At 37.5% G+C, this 22,534-nt stretch overlaps 1 protein-coding gene across 3 annotated transcripts in view; it reads right to left on the reverse strand.

Moving 5' to 3' along the window:
• Positions 1–22,534, reverse strand: part of ATP11B (ATPase phospholipid transporting 11B (putative)) — a 105,240-nt gene that overhangs the window by 45,667 nt on the left and 37,039 nt on the right. For all 3 annotated transcript variants that reach the window (XM_031663543.1, XM_031663545.1, XM_031663544.1), the window contains 8 exons: positions 14,424–14,666; positions 13,739–13,914; positions 12,741–12,809; positions 11,053–11,126; positions 10,863–10,966; positions 7,653–7,834; positions 6,188–6,391; positions 576–729 (listed from right to left, as the gene is read on the reverse strand). In XM_031663543.1, the coding sequence (XP_031519403.1) occupies positions 576–729; positions 6,188–6,391; positions 7,653–7,834; positions 10,863–10,966; positions 11,053–11,126; positions 12,741–12,809; positions 13,739–13,914; positions 14,424–14,666 (1,206 nt within the window). The remainder of the gene's footprint in view (positions 1–575; positions 730–6,187; positions 6,392–7,652; positions 7,835–10,862; positions 10,967–11,052; positions 11,127–12,740; positions 12,810–13,738; positions 13,915–14,423; positions 14,667–22,534) is intronic.

Genomic DNA, 22,534 nt, shown 5'->3' on the forward strand with positions numbered 1-22,534 from the left:
ATATTTGTGAAAAATAGTGTAAGACCACAAATTCCAAATTTAGAATTATAAAAAATGTTTATATAGGCTTTCACTTGAATCACATAGGTAGTTAAAATTTAAATATTTCCTATATATAAGCTTTATATTACAAGTTAATTGGCTTTTCAACTTTTTACACTAAAGCTCTATTTATCACTTTACGGCCAAAAGTAACAGAGAATTATCACTTCATGAGAATGCAAGAATAAACGGAGATCAACAGAACCATCTAAAGGTGCAAGTAACTGATGTCTCCTAGCCTCCTTCACTTGCTAAGTAGCTAACTTGGGAAACATTAGTTATCACAGTTTAATTTCTGCAAGATCACAAACTGCTACTCATCACAGGTTTTCTGGGTCACTATGAATAGTTGAAACTCACTCTAAGAATTCTAGAAGTCTGATGTGCATGGTTGAAATTTACAATATGTGACTGACTCTTGGCAAAATTTATATATTGCACACCACCAAACGGAACTATGTAAGGCATTAACTTTAAATAATATGTTTATATCTAAATAGCTTTAAGGGACTTTTTATAACACATATACATACTTTTGCTTTCTGCAGTGGAGCCATACGACAGCATAATACAGCTGAACAATTTCTGCAAACTTCCATAAATAATTTTTCATGCTCCCTGAGTGCAAGAGATAGGCTGGTCCCATCCACTACCAGCCCATGCTGAATCACATGATCCTCTGTAATTCTAAAAGAGAAAAAATTATATTCTCTGTAAGATACTTTGAAGCCGTATTATTTACACTCATATAGAACAACACATTCTTACTGAAAGATGGATCTTTTACCCACAGCCTTTACTGTTATAAGACTGTTATGTCAGGAAACAAACTGTTTTATTATCTTAAGTTTAAAATTAAGCAGAATTGAGTCACTAATGAGTAAAACAGATAATATTCAATTTTTCTTTTTTTTTGAAACAGGGTCTTGCTCTGTCACCCAGGCTGGAGTATAGCAGCTAACCGCAGCCCTGAGCTCCTGGGCTTAAGTGATTCTCTCACTTCAGCTTCCTATCTGGGACTATATGCATGAACCACCATGATTGGCTAAATTTTGTTATTTTAGTAGAGATGAGGTTTCACCATGTTGCCCAGGCTGGTCTCAAACTCCTGACCTCAAGCGATCCGCCTGTCTCAGCCTCTCAAAGTGCTGGGATTACACGTGTGAGCCACTGTGCCCTGCCTAATATTCAATTTTACAACGAACTGATATAGGTACAGTAATTATATTTTCTAAAATGTGAATTGTAATACATAATCTGAGGATATTCTCCCAAATTGTATGAAAAGTCTTACAAAAATCAAAACATTGTTTTAACATTCAGCAAATCCTAATTAAAATTTAAAAAACTATATGAAATCAAGGATGTTCAGGAAAACCCATGAGCAAGATTCACCACACGCATAACAAGCAAAGAAAAGAATGAAGGAAGAGTACTGTCTTGCAATAGGAAACCGATGATGGATTGTAATGCCAGATATTACTGTGGTAGAAGAGGATAACACCTCACATGTGGGCATATGCTACTTCAAGTACAGTCTCACTGCTGGAAGGTGGGCAAACTATTTGTTGCCAGGAAGAGATAAGGAGCCTACACCAGAATGTAAATCAACAAAATCACTAAGCACACTATTTTATTAAACTGCTTCCCCCTGCAATTCTTTGGTAATAACACTTTCTTGATGAAGGAAGTATACGCAGATTTACATTTTGATGTAAGCTCCTTTATGTTGTTGAAAACCAGTACTCAGTGCAGCACTGTGCTATATACACCACAGAAAAGCACCAAAGGTTCACAGAATAGCAGACTCTGCTGAGAACTATCCCTCCAATTAAAAATAAGAAGTGAGAAGACTATTAAATGAGCACAAGGTATAAAAGCTAAACATACATTGATAGATTTGTCTTATAATAAGAAACTTTCATAAGTTAAAGCAATGTCTTTCATAGTATGCCTAATCACTGTTGTGTTGTACTATAGCTATAAAGCAATTCACTTTACACCATAAAGTTTTATAAAATGTATTTTTCTCATTATTACTAATTCTCCAATATCTGAAATCAACACCTATATAGACTACTTTTCTTCCCTATTGGCCAAACTTTATTTGGCAACTTGTGCTGCCTCCAATGTCTTCAGCCTGTCCAAAGCACTACCTGAGCAACAGTCCTCAGAAATGCTAGCAGTCAAGAGTGGGACAGAGATTAGTTTTCCTAGGAAAAGTTCCCAAGGCACATGCAATTAGGTTTTCCTCTGGACAGGCTTCATGAATCACATTATGATCTTACAATCCATGGAGTAATATTTAAGAAATATGGAAAAGCACCTACATCTCTGGCACATAGGTAGCATTTACTCATCTCTGTAGCCCTCATGCATCACTACTCTTCATACCCTGTCCCATCTATACCACTCCCTGGCCATACTTTCTAATTATTTCCTTGAGTATGCCCTCCTCTCTCTCAGCTCTGGGAATCTGCATGCACTGCCCCCTTTGCTGCCTTTCTTTTTCTGACACAGCAACTCAGTCACCCAGGTCGGAGCGCAGTGGTGTGATCAAAACTCACTATAGCCTTAACCTCCCTGATTCAATCCATTCTCCCACCTCAGCCTCCCAAGAAGCTGGGACTACAAGTATGTGTCACCACACACGTCTAATTTCTGTACTGTTTGTAGAGATGGGGTTTCACTATGTTGCCCAGGCTGGTCTTGAACTTCTAGACTCAAGTGATCTGCCTGGCTTGGCCTCCCAAAGTGCTGGGATTATTGGCCACTGTGCCTGTAAATCAGGATTATGAGCCACTGTGTCCAGCCTCCCCTTTGCTTCTTTGTGTCACTCTCTGTCCAGTGAACATTTGGCCCCACAGGAGGCAACACAGTCATCGGTTGTTCAGAGCTCTCCCTGGTACCCCTAGTCTAGGCTAGGCTTCTCTCCTCTGTCCTCCCAGAGCTTCTGTTCTTGCCTCAGATACAGTTCTGTAGGGATAGGACTATGACAGTGTATTTACTTTTCTGTTTTCCCCACACACTGTAAGTATCCAGGGCGTAAACAACACACCTTATGTCTCTGTTCCAAATGCCTAGACAGGTGACAATATATCTTTGTGAAAGAATGGAAATATATACTAAAGTTTTCAAAGGTACGAAATTCTTTGTGCGACAGAAGATTTTTATCAAGATTTTTAGAATACATACTTCCTGAAAGTCTGAATGAATAGGTCTATTGACTTTTATGGTTATCTCATAAAATGTATTCCATCAAAAGGTATCTTTAAAATATAACATAAACTTCAGATAGCAAGTGCTATGGTTTGAATGTCGTATCCCTTCCAAAATTAACGCGGAGAGTTAACCCCCATTGTTATGAAGCGGGGCCTTTCGGGAAGTGATTAACTCATAGTGGCTTTGCCTTCATGAAGGGATTAATGCCCTGATAAAAGAGGTTTCAGAGATTTGCCCTCTCTTGCCCTTCATCCCTTCCACCATGTGGGGACACAGCAATCCTCCCTTCAGAAGGATGCAGCAATAAGGCGCTATTTTGGAACAGGGAGCAGCCCTCACTATACAACTTGCTGGTGCCTTGATCTTCAACTTCCCAGCCTCCAGAATTGTGAGAAATAAATTTCTGTTCTTTATAAATTACCTAGTCTCAGGTATTTTGTTACAGCAGCACAAACAGACTAAGATGGCAAGCCTAAAATTCACTTTAAGAGTATAGTCTTCATTTTATAATACAGCTTTTGTACAAAAAAGAAAACAAATACTAATGATTAGCATATTCGTTAAAACCACCTATACACAGAAGACTTAAATAGCCTAAATTACAAATAATAATCTTCTGATGACTTTATTATGTTACTAACCACTGCATAAGCTTTACAATTTTCAGCATTTTTAAAGTAGATATTTATTATTTTTATAATCAGAAAAATTTTTTAAAAATAATTTTTATTTTTTAGGTGAGAGCACGGTTCACTGTAGCCTTGAACTTCTAGACTCAAGTGATCCTCTTGCCTCAGCTTCCAGAGTAACTGGGACTACAGGTACACGCCACACACCTGGATAATTTTTAAATTTTTTGTGGGGACAGGGTCTTGTTATATTGACCAGGCTGATCTCAAACTCCTGGGCTCAAGCGATCCACCTCAGCCTCCCAGGGTATTAGGATTACAGGCACGAGCCACCGTGCTCAGCCAGAAAAAGTATTTAAAAAGGCATATATAAAGTAAATGATTCTAAGCAATTAATTTCTGTGTTTTAGGGAGTTCATGATATTGCAGTATTTAAATGTTTAAAGAGCCACAATGTTGTTGACATTGTCCCCCAATTGTAGTATAATTAGCTAAATCAATTGTCTTTTTGCACTCAAAGATCCAGTGTGACCCTATTTAAGAGATATTTTAAATAGGCCCTATACAGGCCGGGTGCGGCCTGTATATAATATAACCTATAATTCTAGCACTCTGGGAGACTGAGGCAGGCAGATCACCTGAGGTCGGGTGTTCGAGACCAGCCTGACCAACACGGAGAAACTCCGTCTCTACTAAAAATAGAAAATTAGCCAGGCATGGTGATGCATGCCTGTAATCCCAGCTACTCAGGAGGCTGAGGCAGGAGAATCACTTGAACCCTGAAGGCGGAGGTTGTGGTGAACCCAGTGCGCCACTGCACTCCAGCTTGGGCAACAAGAGTGAAACTCTGTCTCAGAAAACAAACGAACAAACAAACAAACAACAACAACAAAATAACCCTGTATGGTCTTTTAAAAATGTCTCTTAAATAGGTTTTAAAAAGATGAAATCCAGACTTTGGTATCACATAAATGCCTGCATAAAAAATAGAAATATAAAACACTGAATGTATATTAACAACTACGGTATTGTCTGTGTTTATTTTTCTGGATTAGTATCACAAGACAGCAAACAACAGAAACCCGCAGGAGACCTAACACGCTTACATGCAAGCAGCCCTGAGACTCGAATGAAGCCCTCCCTAGTTTACTGTGAAAAATTAGACTGTGTTCAATGGGGCATCATTTGCCCCCATATGCGGCAAAACTTTGATATGCCCATAAAGCATGGATTTACAAAAAAGACAGAATTTAGAGTATAAATTCTTATGAAATAATCTTGAACAGTAAAATGTAGCTTAATTTCCCAGTTTGGTCATGTAAACTAGATCAGGGGTTGGCAAATGTTTCCTGTTATGGGCCAGAGAGTAAATATCTCAATTTTAGGTTTTGTGGGCCAAGAGGCAAAATTGAGGATATAGGTAGTTATCAAATGAGAGGAAAAAAATCTCAACAAAATTTTCACTAAGTTAAGGATGTAGCGATCATTGAGTATAATTTTTTAAATAAGAGAGGTTTACTAATGAGAAGAATGAAAATATTTCTTTTGGGCAAGGGATAATATTTTGTTTAACTGGGGTTCAAAGTTAACATTGCAAATGTTCATCTGTTAATGCCTATCTGTAACGAGATTTTTGCATTTCAATACGATAGAACTGCATGTAATGAGATTTATAATTCATCTTTGAAAATGTCTTTTCAAACAGGTAGCACAGCTAACATATCAATGCATAATAAATAATGCTTTGCCATCTAATTCAAAAATAAAATAATCCCCTATCCACAGTGATTTTTTAAAAAAGTGTAATGTTAAAAGTCCACTTTTCTTTTCTTGTTTTGACATGATGGCCATATACTGACAATAAAAAATGGTAAAATGTCACGATATGGTGCTATGCATGGTACTCCAAACACTATCACATTATATGTATCTCACTGTGATTTGCAGCGTATCAAACAGCAGTGTGAAGTTGAAGAAAAGTATTTTGTAAAGTCTCTGCTGCAACTACTCAGTTCTGGTGCTGTAATGTAAAAGCACTCGTTGATAATATGTAAACAAATGAAAGTGTGTTCCAATCAAACTTTATAGACACTGGAATTTGAATTTCATATACTTTTCACTTCATGAAATATTATTATTCTTTGGATTTCTATTCAACTATCAAAAAATGTAAAAACTACTTTTAGCTGACAGGCTGTAAAAAACAGGCAGAGACAGTGGGCTATATCATCGGGCCCAGGGAACCACAGTTTGCTAACCCCTGAAAGGTACGATACAGTTACCTATATTCTTACCTTCTGGCAAGCTGCCTCAACTGTTCAGCACATTCGCTGTCTGATTTCTGGTTTATAAGTTCAAGGATGTTCATGGTTCTATGAAAATGGCCACATGATAAACTCACACTAACAGCTGTTTCATGTTTATCTCCAGTAAGTACCCATACTTTGATACCAGCCATTCTCAATGCTTCAATAGTTTCTCGAACTTTATCTTGTAGTCTGAAAAGAAACAAATTAGTAGTAGAGAATACTTTTATGACTGTATTTTAAGTTAAACTACATAGTATATTTAAGGATAATTCTAAACTCCTTGACCTATGCATGTTATTACATAACATAGCAATATAACTGGAATTTCCTCTCATTAAGAAACATGAATAAACAGATTGGTGATTGGTTAACACAAAATCAACCAATTCAAATCTACAATTTCATATATTAAGAATGTATCTTCAAAGTTGCTATTTATAGGATGAAACTATGTGCTCTTCATAAACTCCTGTTTTATTAGGAAGTCTTACATTTCAAAAAAGAAGATTTTTCTCTTTTTATTTTGATTAAAAAAAACTCAAACCACTCATATAGTTCAAAAATCAGACTGTAGAAAATAAAGGTCTAGCTAACTTTAGGTGAGTCTCAGAAATCTCGTAAGGACAACCAAAAAGTAAATGAAAACCTAGATTTTAAAAATATGCAAACACCCTTAGGTCTAGGTGGTGGAGGTAAACATAACAACAGTCTTAATCTGCAGGATTCAATCTCAGAATTCAGCTAAATTTAAGAAACTGTGAAACAGACATTGAGATAGGTGCTGGGAACAATGACAAAGAATAAATGGACTTCAAGGATTTCACAGGTTAACAGAGGAGAAGTCTTTAAACAAATAATTAAAATATAGTGCCACAAAGACAACAACAGAACTACCTACAATGAGACTTCACAAAGAAGAGAATTTTTAATCCTCTTAGGTGTCAGGAAAGGTCTTACTGGAGTGGACCTAATATCTAAGCTATACTTTATGAATAGGTAGTCACAGAGGGATGGTGAAGGGAAGAATCACCCAGGCAGAAGGCCAACACAGGCACAAAACAGAATAGTTTTAGCTACAGATGGCATGCAGAGACAGTTTGGTATTGTTGAAACATAAAGCAGAAGGAGACAGTGGTAGGAAGGAAGGCTGGAGAATTAAGCAGGTGGTTCAAGTGTTTGCATGACACACTGAGGAGTATTCTAAAGATTCAAGCCTATAAGAAAAAACTATAGAGAGCTGGTTTCTTTCATCTATTTCAGATATCTGGCTAGAACAAAAATTGTACATACTGACTGGGAAAAATTAAGAATTTAGTTCTCTATTTTGATCTTAAATATATTAATTTATCATAGGATGTTAGTAAAGAGAATTTATGCCACATATTAGAACACTTGGTTACAAAAATTCTTACGAGAGAAAAATAATATTGTTTACTTATCTGATACTTACCTGTCTTCTACTGCTGTGGCTCCAAGTAATATCAGGTCTTTCTCTATGAACTGAAAAACATCTGCTAATTTCTCTTCCCGCTGCTGCAAGGCAGTCCTGGCTTCAAATATGCGTTTATCTATTTCCTCATACTCTTTTGATGTAAATTTTCTATATGCTATACACAGAGTTCTTAGCCCTTTCTGAAACAAACAAAAATTAAAGACAAAAATTGAACACAAACAACTAACAGAAAATCAAGAAGTCACTATCAAAATACACTGAGGACCAAGTACCAAAAGTCAACCACAAATCATTTAAAAAGTACCATCACCTAGTGACAGGAAATAAATAGTGTCACAAAGCCCTACTGATCTGAGTCATGGGACACATATACATCTTTCAACTTCTGATGTTTTTGTAAAAAGTTGCTCAAAATAGACCAGGCACAGTGGCTCACGCCTATAATGCCAGCACTTTGGGAGGCCAAGGTGGGTGGATCACGAGGTCAGGAGATCGAGACCATCCTGGCTAACATGGTGAAACCCCATCTCTACTAAAAATACAAAAAATTAGCCGGGCATGGTGGTGGGTGCCTGTAGTCCCAGCTACTCAGGAGGCTGAGGCAGGAGAATGGCGCGAACCCAGGAGGTGAGCCGAGAGAGCACCACTGCACTCCAGCCTGGGCGAAAGAGTGAGACTCTGTCTCAAAAAAATAAAAAATAAAAAATAAAAAGTTGCTGAAAATAATTAAGGTCACTGAATTGTAGAATATTAGAGCCTAGAATAGATCATAAAGACTATCCTATTAGTGGTTTTTAAACTGTGTTACATGGAAAGCCAGAAAGTTCTTAATATCTTCAAGGCTGTTGAGAGAGAGACAGCTGCAGGTTCTACCTTCCTGTTTTAACTTACAATTCCATTTTTACCTACTTCATAAAATTTCTAAAGCAAAGGAGACCATAATCTCCTAAAGGTTCACTGTATGACAAAATTTGCCTTTCAAATAAACAAGTCAATAAAATGGCCATTATAAAAAATACTTTTTAGATTTATCAAATAAATGATTTTAAGGAATATATCTTTACCAGTGAATTGGAATCAGAATTGATTATCTGGTTCTACCAGGCTCAAAGTTTTCTTATAGTATTCATCTCTGAAAATTGATATCTAAATCTAAAGACTTATAAAAGTTCCTTTTCTTGTTACATGCATTTTCCTCAAGAAAACCAATAATAAATATTCTTTTTTATTTTTAGAGACAGGGTCTTGCTCTGCTGCTTAGGCTGGGGTGCAGTGGTATGATCTTGGCTTACTATAGCCTTGAACTCTTGGGCTCAAGTGATCCTGCTGCCTCAGCCTCCTGAGTAGCTAGGTCTATAGACACGTGCCACCATGCCTGGCTATGTTTTATTTTTTTGTAGAGATGGGGTCTCGCTACATTGCCCAGGCTGGTCTCAAACTCCTGGCCACAAGTGATACTGCCTCAGCATCCCAAAGTGCTGGGATTACAGGCGTGAGCCACTGTGCTGAGCCCCATAATAAATATTCTAACAACAACCTGGAAAGCATAGACTTAAAAATACTATATGACACTATTTAGCAGATTTCCCCTTTTTTTTTTTGAGACGGAGTCTTGCTCTGTTGCCCAGGCTGGAGTGCAGTGGTGCGATCTTGGCTCACTGCAACTTCTGCCTCCTGTGTTCAAGCGATTCTCCTGCCTCAGCCTCCCAAGTAGCTGGGACTACAGGTGGGGTTTCACTCTGTTAGCCAGGATGGTCTCAATCTCCTGACCTCGTGATCTGCCGGCCTTGGCCTCCCAAAGTGCTGGGATTATAGGCGTGAGCCACTGCGCCCAGCCCTATTTAGCAGATTTCTAAACATTGTCATTCCCTGACTTATAAATGACCCATACCTATAAATGTGCTTCTTTTAGGTGATAAAGAACCATCTGTTATTAATACACGAATTCATTCTATAACAAATACTAAGCACGAACTATGTGCCATCATTATTTTAAATATTAAAATGGTGATAAGGCAGAACCATGTCTTTGTTCTCACAGATGTTACAATGTGGTGGATAAACTGGAACATAAACAATTAGGAAACAAATAATGGGAAAAAAATCATAAACTGTTAAAGAAGGCAGATGAGCAGAGGTGAGTGTGGAGTATACATTTACAGAAATGCAAAAATGAGAGACCATGAACTTCTAAGACTGAGAGAGAACTGCAAAATAATTTTGTTATTTACATGAATGATGGCTCTTTGTTTTAATAAGATTCCCCTATATTTTTAAATTTTGTAAATAAGAGAGATATAATTCACATACCATAAAATTCACCTCTCAAATAGTACAAATCAGTGTTTTATCGCATATTCACAGAGTTGTGCAATTATCACCACTATCTAAATCCACAATATCTCATTGCTCCCACGAGTACTCTCCTTTTTCTCCTTCCTCCAGCCCCTGGCAATCAGTAATCAGCTTTCTCTGTGAATTTGCCTATTCTGGATATTTCATATAAATGTATTATTAATATATAGCCTTTTTTATGGCCTCTTTCACTCAGCATAATCTTTTCAAGATTCATCCATGTTGTAGCATACATCGGTACTTCATTCCTCTTAACAGCCAACCGATATTCCATTATATGGATATACCACATTTTGCCTATCCACTCATTAGTTGGACATTTGGGTTTTCCATTTTTGTGGCTATTGGAAATAATGCTGCTTATGAACATTCGTGTATAAGTTTTTTTGTGGACATGTTTTCAGCTGTCTTGGGTGTACACCCAGGAGTAGAACTGCTGTGTCACATAGTAACTCGATGTTTACCTTTTGAGGAACTTAGCCAAATTATTTTTCAACGTGGCTGTACCATTTATAATTCTACCAGCAATATGTGTATAAGGGTTCCAGTTTCTCCACATCATTAGGATTCCCCTATGTTTGTTTAATAAACACTCTTTTAAAATAGTGTAGTTTGAGTAGACTTTGCAACCAGAAATGCCCTGACTGTAGAATAGGTTTGAAGAGAAGATATATTTTAGCTTGCGTTAAAAGCATTAAAAGTCAGTTTTCATAAAAGGAATGTGGAGCCAACATACAGTGTAACACAACTGCAGAATTTCCATAATTTTTGATAAGTTATAAGAAATAAAGTCTGAAATCTTTCATAAATATATCTTTTAGAGTTTTTTAAATCATAGAAATTTGCACTCACCAAAGCAAATTCATCTACATGAATTCTGGTTTTTTCTATTTCTCCGCCTATACATTTAGGGAGAATTGATGACTCAGCTCCTTTAGCAAATAATAACTTCTCACCTACAGACAAAAAAAAAAAAAAAAAAAGAGTTATCAAACTCTTAATATTACATAAATAAAAATTCATGAAAGTTTAGATTGGTTACCTGAAGGTGCCTGAACAATTACACTCATTCTCCTACGATCTGAATCAAATTCCAGAATATGAAGCAGTTTGTACCTAAAGAAAAGTAAGAAAGACAAAAACTTTACTTTTTAAAAATAATATGAAGTGACTATATGGAAATAATCCATATATAAGATAAAATGGCTAATTTAGAACAAGAATTAATCACATTTTCATGATAGGTTACATGACATTAATAACAAAACAGGGAAGAAATAGAAGAGACTGACACTGAGTAATTACCAAATGCCATGTATTTTACATACCTTATGTCGTTTAACAACCAAGAGAAGCCAAGAAAGTAGGTCTTTCATTTTTATAGATGAAGACTATTAACCTCAGAAAGATTAAGTAATTTGCCTAAAGTCACGTAAGCTTGTGAGTGGCAGAGCAAAGACTGGAATCCACATCTGCCCAGCTCCATGTTTTTCTGACTGAAAAAGGTAACTGATTCTCAGTGCTTTTTTCTGTCCTAATACACCTGACGAACACAACACACATTAATATCAAAGGCTCATTATAGCAGTGACTGTGAACCTGGGTGTGTGTGTGCAGGGGTCCATTCCCTCGTGCCTCTCTAGGGAGCTGTAAAAGAATTTGTGTGGCTACATGAGGTGTGGCTTAAAGTATTCCAGATGAATCTTACACAGTGATTTACATATGATATCTTCACACATCTCGAAGAAAAACAATGATTGAATATGGTTTATAAGTTGATGAAATAAGCTAGACAGACTCTCACATAAAAGAAGCCAAAGAATTGGCCCTATTTAGTATGGAAAAGCATAGTTTGGAAAAGCACAGCTGGAATTGACATATGATCAGAATTGCTAAAACCATGAAAGGAGTAAGTATATTAAGCATGAACTAATTTATCAAAGAATGGAAAAACTAGATATAGACAGCTGTTCCTTCATGTTTGAAAGATAAAAATCACAGGAAAGTTTTCTTTATTCACTGAGTAGAAACCTACAAAACTCATTACCCAGGAGCATCTAAAAATAAACATACAAGTAAATTCAAGAATCATTAAGCTAAAATATAGATGAAATATTCAAAGCAGACTATTGTTATAACTATGATGAGATACAATATAATGTTAACATCATTCTAGAGCAGAGTTCAGTAACTTTTTCTGTAAAGGGCCAGAGAGTAAATATTTCAGGCTTTGCGGCCATATATGGTCTCTGTTGCATATTTTACCTCTTTTTAAAACAACCCTTTAAAAATGTAATGTGGGCCAGGCGCGGTGGATCATGCCTGTAATCGCAGCACTTTCGGTGGCCAAGGTAGGTGGATCTCTTGAGGCTAGGAGTTCCAGACCATACTGGTCAACATTTCCACTAAAAATACAAAAATTAGCCAGGCATAGTGGTGCATGCCTGTAATCCCAGCTACTTGGAAGGCTGAGGCACAAGCAACACTTGAACCTGGGAGATGGAGGCTGCAGTGAGCCAAGATCGTGCCACTGCACTCCAGCCTGGGTGACAGAGCAAGATTCTGTCACAAAAACAAACAAACAAACAAACAAACAAAGCAATGTGATTTGTGGGCTGTAGAAAAACAGAAAATAGGCCAGATTTGCCCTGTGAGCCACAGTTTACTGATCCCTATTCTATACTATATACACTTAACACAGAGAACATTCTAATATATTAAAAAAATTACCGTTCCAGTTTTCCAAGTGTTTTAACTTCCATAGTTTCTTCAGAATTGCCGATAAACACAATACCAATCCTGGACATTATAAGGATAAAAAAGTGAGACTTAAGAAATAATACTGCACATTTCACAATGTCACTATAGCTTAACTTGAATAAAAACGTTTAAAATCAAAGTTTAAAATGCATTTAAAAATATTTCCTTTTAATATCACTACTTTGGTGCCAGGAGTGGTGGCTCATGCCTGTTATCCCAGTACTTTGGGAGGCCAAAGCGGGTTGATCACCTGAGTTTAGGAATTCAAGACCAGTCTGGCTAACATGGTGAAACCCAATCTCTACTAAAAATACAAAAATTAGCCAGGTGTGGTGCCCTGTGACTGTAGTCCCAGCTACTCAGGAGTCTGAGTCAGGAGAATGGCTTGAATCCCAGAGGCTGCACTGAGCTGAGATCACGCCACTGCACTCCAGCCTGGGTGACAGAGTGAGATTCCATCTCAAAAAAAAAATATATATATATACACACACACACAGACACACACACATTTATATATATTATATATACATTTATATATTATATATATTCACATTTATATATTATATATTCACATTTATATGTATTATATATTCTTATATTCTTTTATATATATAAAAGAATATATATACACATACACACATATATACTTTTAAGGACTAGAAGGATTAGAAGGATCAGAGTAGATGTAGTACAACATATACACAAGCATTTTTCGTAAATTCTATTACACAGATTTTTATAGTAATCAGACTTTCAAAGAGATCTTAAAAAAAAGAATGCAAGCTTGATAATAAAATGACTTCAAATTGTCATTTAAAATTTAAATTGTACTTCTATTTTTATGTATTTATATGAATTCTGACAACTTAAAATGAATTTATGTTTGAAAAATTTAAATTATGATTCTAATATTGTTGCATTTATTTGAATGGTGTTTTTCCGAAGATCTGGAAATCAGACTAAATTACCTTGCAGCAGCTTCTACTAGTGCCTTTTCATCTGGTGAAGATGCATAGTACTCCAACTGCGAGGGTGCCAGGTTGGATTGCCAGGGACCATCACCAATACAGTCAGTCTGAACACTGCTAATCTGTACAGTGTGACAGAGACTGACTGCTTTAAAGAAGAGATCATGTTCTTTAATCTGTAAAAATGTAATTCATATTCATGATAAAAATATCATTTCCACATACCATTTAGGAAACCAGAGGCAAAATTCTAAGATCTAGAACAAGAGTGCTACAACCTTGATTGCCTGAATAATAGTTGGTTGTTTCTGCCTTCAAAAAGTAAAATGTCACATTTGCTTAGGACCCTTCGACATGTGAGCATCTTTTTAGGAGGTACAACCAAATTGCAAGTAGAGGGGAACACTTTTTTATAGAAGAAGTGAGGTCTCAAAAAGTATTAAATAAGTTTAAGCTCTATTTTTCAAAGAAAGTCTTCTTCACTTCAAGGCAGTAAGGACTTTTCTTAACTATGTTCCATTTAAATACTCAAAGAGCTAAGGCAGACAAGTTAAACTGTCTGATATGAATTTCAAATATATATTCTTTGCTTTACTGACACAAACTTTTTTCCCTGCAACTCATCAACTACTGCAGAGAATTATTTCATATGAAACCCTTATTTATTAATTTAAAAATTACTTACCAGTTCAGTTTCATTTTCAGGACTGGTTCTGAAAGAGGAACTGGTTGTAAGATGGGATAAGTTGTTAAGATGGGATAAACTACTAAGATAAGATAAGTTTCCTTCTGAAGAGTCTGGGGTTGGTCCTTCGGGTACAAGTCTACCATTGATTTCTTGGTATTTCATGCCATTAATTGAACATTCCCGAAACTGCATCTCATTTTCTGTCAGTGTACCAGTTTTATCTGTAAACACGTACTCTACCTATAGAGACAGCAAACAAAAGAAAATAAACCTTTGTGTTCACGGACCTATGTTAAGCAAGAAAAAAATCTCTGTCCTTGCTCTCCTGAAGTCAAGTTTATCTATTAATATTGATATATGGATGCTGAGATTCTTATAATCCAAGCACAATTTAAAAAAAAAGATGACAAGGAAAGAAAACAGGGTAACACAAAATAGTTTAAAGCTACATAGATTTTGAAGTTTGTGGCATTTTTATGTACATGTTTATCTCTAGAATTGATGAGAATTTGGTATTAATGCTTCTTTTCTGTTTCTTGGCTAAGGTATTTTAAGTAGTAGGACTCAAGAATTATCTCTAAAGCAAGGCAGAAAGGATGCTTAATAACAAAGAATGTGAAAGGGTATCTGGGTGAGGAGAAATAGTGCAGGGCTGGGAATAGGAATACACAATGATAGTGACTGCAATACAAGAAGGTAGAGGTGTGAATTGTCTAAAACAGAGAGAAGTTGAAACTGAGGACAGAAAACAAATTTAGTGAAAAAAATGAATGTGTAAAAGAAAAAAATATTTTTAAAAGCAAGTAAGACAAATTATTTCATTACTTTTGGAGGCTAATTCCAGAAAAATTACTTTAAAAGAAGGTACGTCCATGACAAAAGAAGGATGTAATAGTCAAGTCTTGATCCAACTAGGATCATCATGAAAATTTGATTATTGCAATAATGACTTGAGAAAGAAGTCCTTTAAAAAGGGATGTAGAAATCACAAGAAAAGAAACAAGCTACAGACCAACATCCCTTATAAAGAGATGCAAATCAAATCCAGAAACATATAAAAAGGGTTATATACTACAAATATGTGGGATTTATCCCAGAATTGCAAGATTGATTCAACATTTTAAAAAATTAACGTAATCCATCATATTAATAAAATGGTACCTGGCCTTCATTTTATTAATAAAATAACCACCAAAATAGGTGCAGAAAAAAGCATTTGATAAAAATCCAATACCCTTCATGATAAAGGCATTCAACAAACTGGAATAAAAAGGAACTTCCTCAGCCTGATAAAGGGTATCTATAAAAAACTCACAGCTAACATCATACTTTATGGAGAGAGACTGCATGCTGTCTTCCTAAGATCAGGAATAAGACTGCTTTTGTCACTTTTACTCAACATTGTACTTAAGGTTTTAGCCATGACAATTAGGCAAGAAAAGGGAAATAAAAGTTAACATGATTGGAAAACTATCTCCATTTGCACATATGAATTTGTATATAGAAAATTCTAAAATATCCACTAAAAAAAATAGAATACATAAGTTCAGCAAAATTTCAGGATAAAAAGATCGATATCCAAAAAGAAAGGCAGAGATAAATTTGGCAGAAAATTACTTTAGGTAAGTTAAATAACTTACCTAAAGTCAAAAAGCAAATAAATGGTGAAACTGGAAATAAGAGCTAGAATACCTTATCTTTACTATTTGATATTAAATGTTGCCCAGTATCTATAGCAATGTTGAGTTGGAAGTTAAAGGTAGATATAAAGACCCCATGCAAATTAATTAAAAAACACCCACAAGTGTAGATTAGAAAGAATGAGGGATGAGTTATAAAGAAAATATATAAGATACATTAGCAAACAGAAATAATACTCCACAGGTTACTAGATACTAGAATACAGACTGACCTATCAGTCATGGAAGATTCCTTAGAAAAAAGATTAGATGGTAGGGATGGATAAAATAAATTAATTTTGATTAAAAAAAATATATATATATATATAGCGGGCGGAGCAAGATGGCCGAATAGGAACAGCTCCAGTCTCCAACTCCCAGCGCGAGCGACACAGAAGACCGGTGATTTCTGCATTTTCAACTGAGGTACTGGGTTCATCTCACTGGGGAGTGCCGGACGATCGGTGCTGGTCAGCTGCTGCAGCCCGACCAGCGAGAGCTGAAGCAGGGCGAGGCATCGCCTCACCTGGGAAGCGCAAGGGGGAAGGGAATCCCTTTTCCCAGCCAGGGGAACTGAGACACACAACACCTGGAAAATCAGGTAACTCCCACCCCAATATTGCGCTTTAAGCAAACAGGCACACCAGGAGATCATATCCCACACCTGGCCGGGAGGGTCCCACGCCCACGGAGCCTCCCTCATTGCTAGCACAGCAGTCTGTGATCTACCGGCAAGGCAGCAGCGAGGCTGGGGGAGGGGCGCCCGCCATTGCTGAGGCTTAAGTAGGTAAACAAAGCTGCTGGGAAGCTCCAACTGGGTGGAGCTCACAGCAGCTCAAGGAAACCTGCCTGTCTCTGTAGACTCCACCTCTGGGGACAGGGCACAGCTACACAACAACAACAACAACAACAACAAAGCAGCAGAAAACTCTGCAGACGCAAACGACTCTGTCTGACAGCTTTGAAGAGAGCAGTGGATCTCCCAACACGGAGGTTGAGATCTGAGAAGGGACAGACTGCCTGCTCAAGTGGGTCCCTGACCCCTGAGTAGCCTAACTGGGAGACATCCCCCACTAGGGGCAGTCTGACACCCCACACCTCACAGGGTGGAGTACACCCCTGAGAGGAAGCTTCCAAAGCAAGAATCAGACAGGTACACTCGCTGTTCAGAAATATTCTATCTTCTGCAGCCTCTGCTGCTGATACCCAGGCAAACAGGGTCTGGAGTGGACCTCAAGCAATCTCCAACAGACCTACAGCTGAGGGTCCTGACTGTTAGAAGGAAAACTATCAAACAGGAAGGACACCTACACCAAAACCCCATCAGTACATCACCATCATCAAAGACCAGAGGCAGATAAAACCACAAAGATGGGGAAAAAGCAGGGCAGAAAAGCTGGAAATTCAAAAAATAAGAGCACATCTCCCCTGGCAAAGGAGCGCAGCTCATCGCCAGCAACGGATCAAAGCTGGACGGAGAATGACTTTGACGAGATGAGAGAAGAAGGCTTCAGTCCATCAAATTTCTCAGAGCTAAAGGAGGAATTACGTACCCAGCGCAAAGAAACTAAAAATCTTGAAAAAAAAGTGGAAGAATTCACGGCTAGAGTAATTAATGCAGAGAAGGTCATAAACGAAATGAAAGAGATGAAAACCATGACACGAGAAATACGTGACAAATGCACAAGCTTCAGTAACCGACTCGATCAACTGGAAGAAAGAGTATCAGCGATTGAGGATCAAATGAATGAAATGAAGCGAGAAGACAAACCAAAAGAAAAAAGAAGAAAAAGAAATGAACAAAGCCTGCAAGAAGTATGGGATTATGTAAAAAGACCAAATCTACGTCTGATTGGGGTGCCTGAAAGTGAGGGGGAAAATGGAACCAAGTTGGAAAACACTCTTCAGGATATCATCCAGGAGAACTTCCCCAACCTAGTAGGGCAGGCCAACATTCAAATTCAGGAAATACAGAGAACGCCACAAAGATACTCCTCGAGAAGAGCAACTCCAAGACACATAATTGCCAGATTCACCAAAGTTGAAATGAAGGAAAAAATCTTAAGGGCAGCCAGAGAGAAAGGTCGGGTTACCCACAAAGGGAAGCCCATCAGACTCACAGTAGATCTCTCGGCAGAAACTCTACAAGCCAGAAGAGAGTGGGGGCCAATATTCAACATTCTTAAAGAAAAGAATTTTAAACCAAGAATTTCATATCCAGCCAAACTAAGTTTCATAAGTGAAGGAGAAATAAAATCCTTTACAGATAAGCAAATGCTTAGAGATTTTGTCACCACTAGGCCTGCCTTACAAGAGACCCTGAAGGAAGCACTCAACATGGAAAGGAACAACCGGTACCAGCCATTGCAAAACCATGCCAAAATGTAAAGACCATCGAGGCTAGGAAGAAACTGCATCAACTAACGAGCAAAATAACCAGTTAATATCATAATGGCAGGATCAAGTTCACACATAACAATCTTAACCTTAAATGTAAATGGACTAAATGCTCCAATTAAAAGACACAGACTGGCAAACTGGATAAAGAGTCAAGACCCATCAGTCTGCTGTATTCAGGAGACCCATCTCACACGCAGAGACATACATAGGCTCAAAATAAAGGGATGGAGGAAGATTTACCAAGCAAATGGAGAACAAAAAAAAGCGGGGGTTGCAATACTAGTCTCTGATAAAACAGACTTTAAACCATCAAAAATCAAAAGAGACAAAGAAGGCCATTACATAATGGTAAAGGGATCAATTCAACAGGAAGAGCTAACTATCCTAAATATATATGCACCCAATACAGGAGCACCCAGATTCATAAAGCAAGTCCTTAGAGACTTACAAAGAGACTTAGACTCCCATACAATAATAATGGGAGACTTCAACACTCCACTGTCAACATTAGACAGATCAACGAGACAGAAAGTTAACAAGGATATCCAGGAATTGAACTCATCTCTGCAGCAAGCAGACCTAATAGACATCTATAGAACTCTCCACCCCAAATCAACAGAATATACATTCTTCTCAGCACCACATCGTACTTACTCCAAAATTGACCACGTAATTGGAAGTAAAGCACTCCTCAGCAAATGTACAAGAACAGAAATTATAACAAACTGTCTCTCAGACCACAGTGCAATCAAACTAGAACTCAGGACTAAGAAACTCAATCAAAACCGCTCAACTACATGGAAACTGAACAACCTGCTCCTGAATGACTACTGGGTACATAACGAAATGAAGGCAGAAATAAAGATGTTCTTTGAAACCAATGAGAACAAAGATACAACATACCAGAATCTCTGGGACACATTTAAAGCAGTGTGTAGAGGGAAATTTATAGCACTAAATGCCCACAAGAGAAAGCAGGAAAGATCTAAAATTGACACTCTAACATCGCAATTAAAAGAACTAGAGAAGCAAGAGCAAACACATTCGAAAGCTAGCAGAAGGCAAGAAATAACTAAGATCAGAGCAGAACTGAAGGAGATAGAGACACAAAAAACCCTCCAAAAAATCAATGAATCCAGGAGTTGGTTTTTTGAAAAGATCAACAAAATTGACAGACCACTAGCAAGACTAATAAAGAAGAAAAGAGAGAAGAATCAAATCGACGCAATTAAAAATGATAAAGGGGATATCACCACCGACCCCACAGAAATACAAACTACCATCAGAGAATACTATAAACACCTCTATGCAAATAAACTGGAAAACCTAGAAGAAATGGATAATTTCCTGGACACTTACAGTCTTCCAAGACTAAACCAGGAAGAAGTTGAATCCCTGAATAGACCAATAGTAGGCTCTGAAATTGAGGCAATAATTAATAGCCTACCAACCAAAAAAAAGTCCAGGACCAGATGGATTCACAGCTGAATTCTACCAGAGGTACAAGGAGGAGTTGGTACCATTCCTTCTGAAACTATTCCAATCAATAGAAAAAGAGGGAATCCTCCCTAACTCATTTTATGAGGCCAACATCATCCTGATACCAAAGCCTGGCAGAGATACAACAAAAAAAGAGAATTTTAGACCAATATCCCTGATGAACATCGATGCAAAAATCCTCAATAAAATACTGGCAAACCGGATTCAACAACACATCAAAAAGCTTATCCACCATGATCAAGTGGGCTTCATCCCTGCGATGCAAGGCTGGTTCAACATTCGCAAATCAATAAACATAATCCAGCATATAAACAGAACCAAAGACAAGAACCACATGATTATCACAATAGATGCAGAAAAGGCTTTTGACAAAATTCAACAGCCCTTCATGCTAAAAACGCTCAATAAATTCGGTATTGATGGAACGTACCTCAAAATAATAAGAGCTATTTATGACAAACCCACAGCCAATATCATACTGAATGGGCAAAAACTGGAAAAATTCCCTTTGAAAACTGGCACAAGACAGGGATGCCCTCTCTCACCGCTCCTATTCAACATAGTGTTGGAAGTTCTGGCTAGGGCAATTAGGCAAGAGAAAGAAATCAGGGGTATTCAGTTAGGAAAAGAAGAAGTCAAATTGTCCCTGTTTGCAGATGACATGATTGTATATTTAGAAAACCCCATTGTCTCAGCCCAAAATCTCCTTAAGCTGATAAGCAACTTCAGCAAAGTCTCAGGATACAAAATTAATGTACAAAAATCACAAACATTCTTATACACCAATAACAGACAAACACAGAGCCAAATCATGAATGAACTTCCATTCACAATTGCTTCAAAGAGAATAAAATACCTAGGAATCCAACTTACAAGGGATGTAAAGGACCTCTTCAAGGAGAACTACAAACCACTGCTCAGTGAAATAAAAGAGGACACAAACAAATGGAAGAACATACCATGCTCATGGATAGGAAGAATCAATATCGTGAAAATGGCCATACTGCCCAAGGTAATTTATAGATTCAATGCCATCCCCATCAAGCTACCAATGAGTTTCTTCACAGAATTGGAAAAAACTGCTTTAAAGTTCATATGGAACCAAAAAAGAGCCCGCATCTCCAAGACAATCCTAAGTCAAAAGAACAAAGCTGGAGGCATCACGCTACCTGACTTCAAACTATACTACAAGGCTACAGTAACCAAAACAGCATGGTACTGGTACCAAAACAGAGTTATAGACCAATGAAACAGAACAGAGCCCTCAGAAATAATATCACACATCTACAGCCATCTGATCTTTGACAAACCTGAGAAAAACAAGAAATGGGGAAAGGATTCCCTATTTAATAAATGGTGCTGGGAAAATTGGCTAGCCATAAGTAGAAAGCTGAAACTGGATCCTTTCCTTACTCCTTATACGAAAATTAATTCAAGATGGATTAGAGACTTAAATGTTAGACCTAATACCATAAAAATCCTAGAGGAAAACCTAGGTAGTACCATTCAGGACATAGGCATGGGCAAAGACTTCATGTCTAAAACACCAAAAGCAACGGCAGCAAAAGCTAAAATTGACAAATGGGATTTAATTAAACTAAAGAGCTTCTGCACAGCAAAAGAAACTACCATCAGAGTGAACAGGCAACCTACAGAATGGGAGAATATTTTTGCAATCTACTCATCTGACAAAGGGCTAATATCCAGAACCTACAAAGAACTCAAACAAATTTACAAGAAAAAAACAAACAACCCCATCAAAAAGTGGGCAAAGGATATGAACAGACATTTCTCAAAAGAAGACATTCATACAGCCAACAGACACATGAAAAAATGCTCATCATCACTGGCCATCAGAGAAATGCAAATCAAAACCACAATGAGATACCATCTCACACCAGTTAGAATGGCAATCATTAAAAAGTCAGGAAACAACAGGTGCTGGAGAGGATGTGGAGAAATAGGAACACTTTTACACTGTTGGTGGGATTGTAAACTAGTTCAACCATTATGGAAAACAGTATGGCGATTCCTCAAGGATCTAGAACTAGATGTACCATATGACCCAGCCATCCCATTACTGGGGATATACCCAAAGGATTATAAATTATGCTGCTATAAAGACACATGCACACGTATGTTTATTGCAGCACTATTCACATAGCAAAGACTTGGAATCAACCCAAATGTCCATCAGTGACAGACTGGATTAAGAAAATGTGGCACATATACACCATGGAATACTATGCAGCCATAAAAAAGGATGAGTTTGCGTCCTTTGTAGGGACATGGATGCAGCTGGAAACCATCATTCTTAGCAAACTATCACAAGAACAGAAAACCAAACACCGCATGTTCTCACTCATAGGTGGGAACTGAACAATGAGATCACTTGGACTCAGGAAGGGGAACATCACACACCGGGGCCTATCATGGGGAGGGGGGAGGGGGGAGGGATTGCATTGGGAGTTATACCTGATGTAAATGACGAGTTGATGGGTGCAGCAGACCAACATGGCACAAGTATAC

Source organism: Papio anubis, chromosome 2 (genome assembly GCF_008728515.1).
Source record: "Papio anubis isolate 15944 chromosome 2, Panubis1.0, whole genome shotgun sequence".
Lineage (NCBI taxonomy): Eukaryota > Metazoa > Chordata > Mammalia > Primates > Cercopithecidae > Papio > Papio anubis.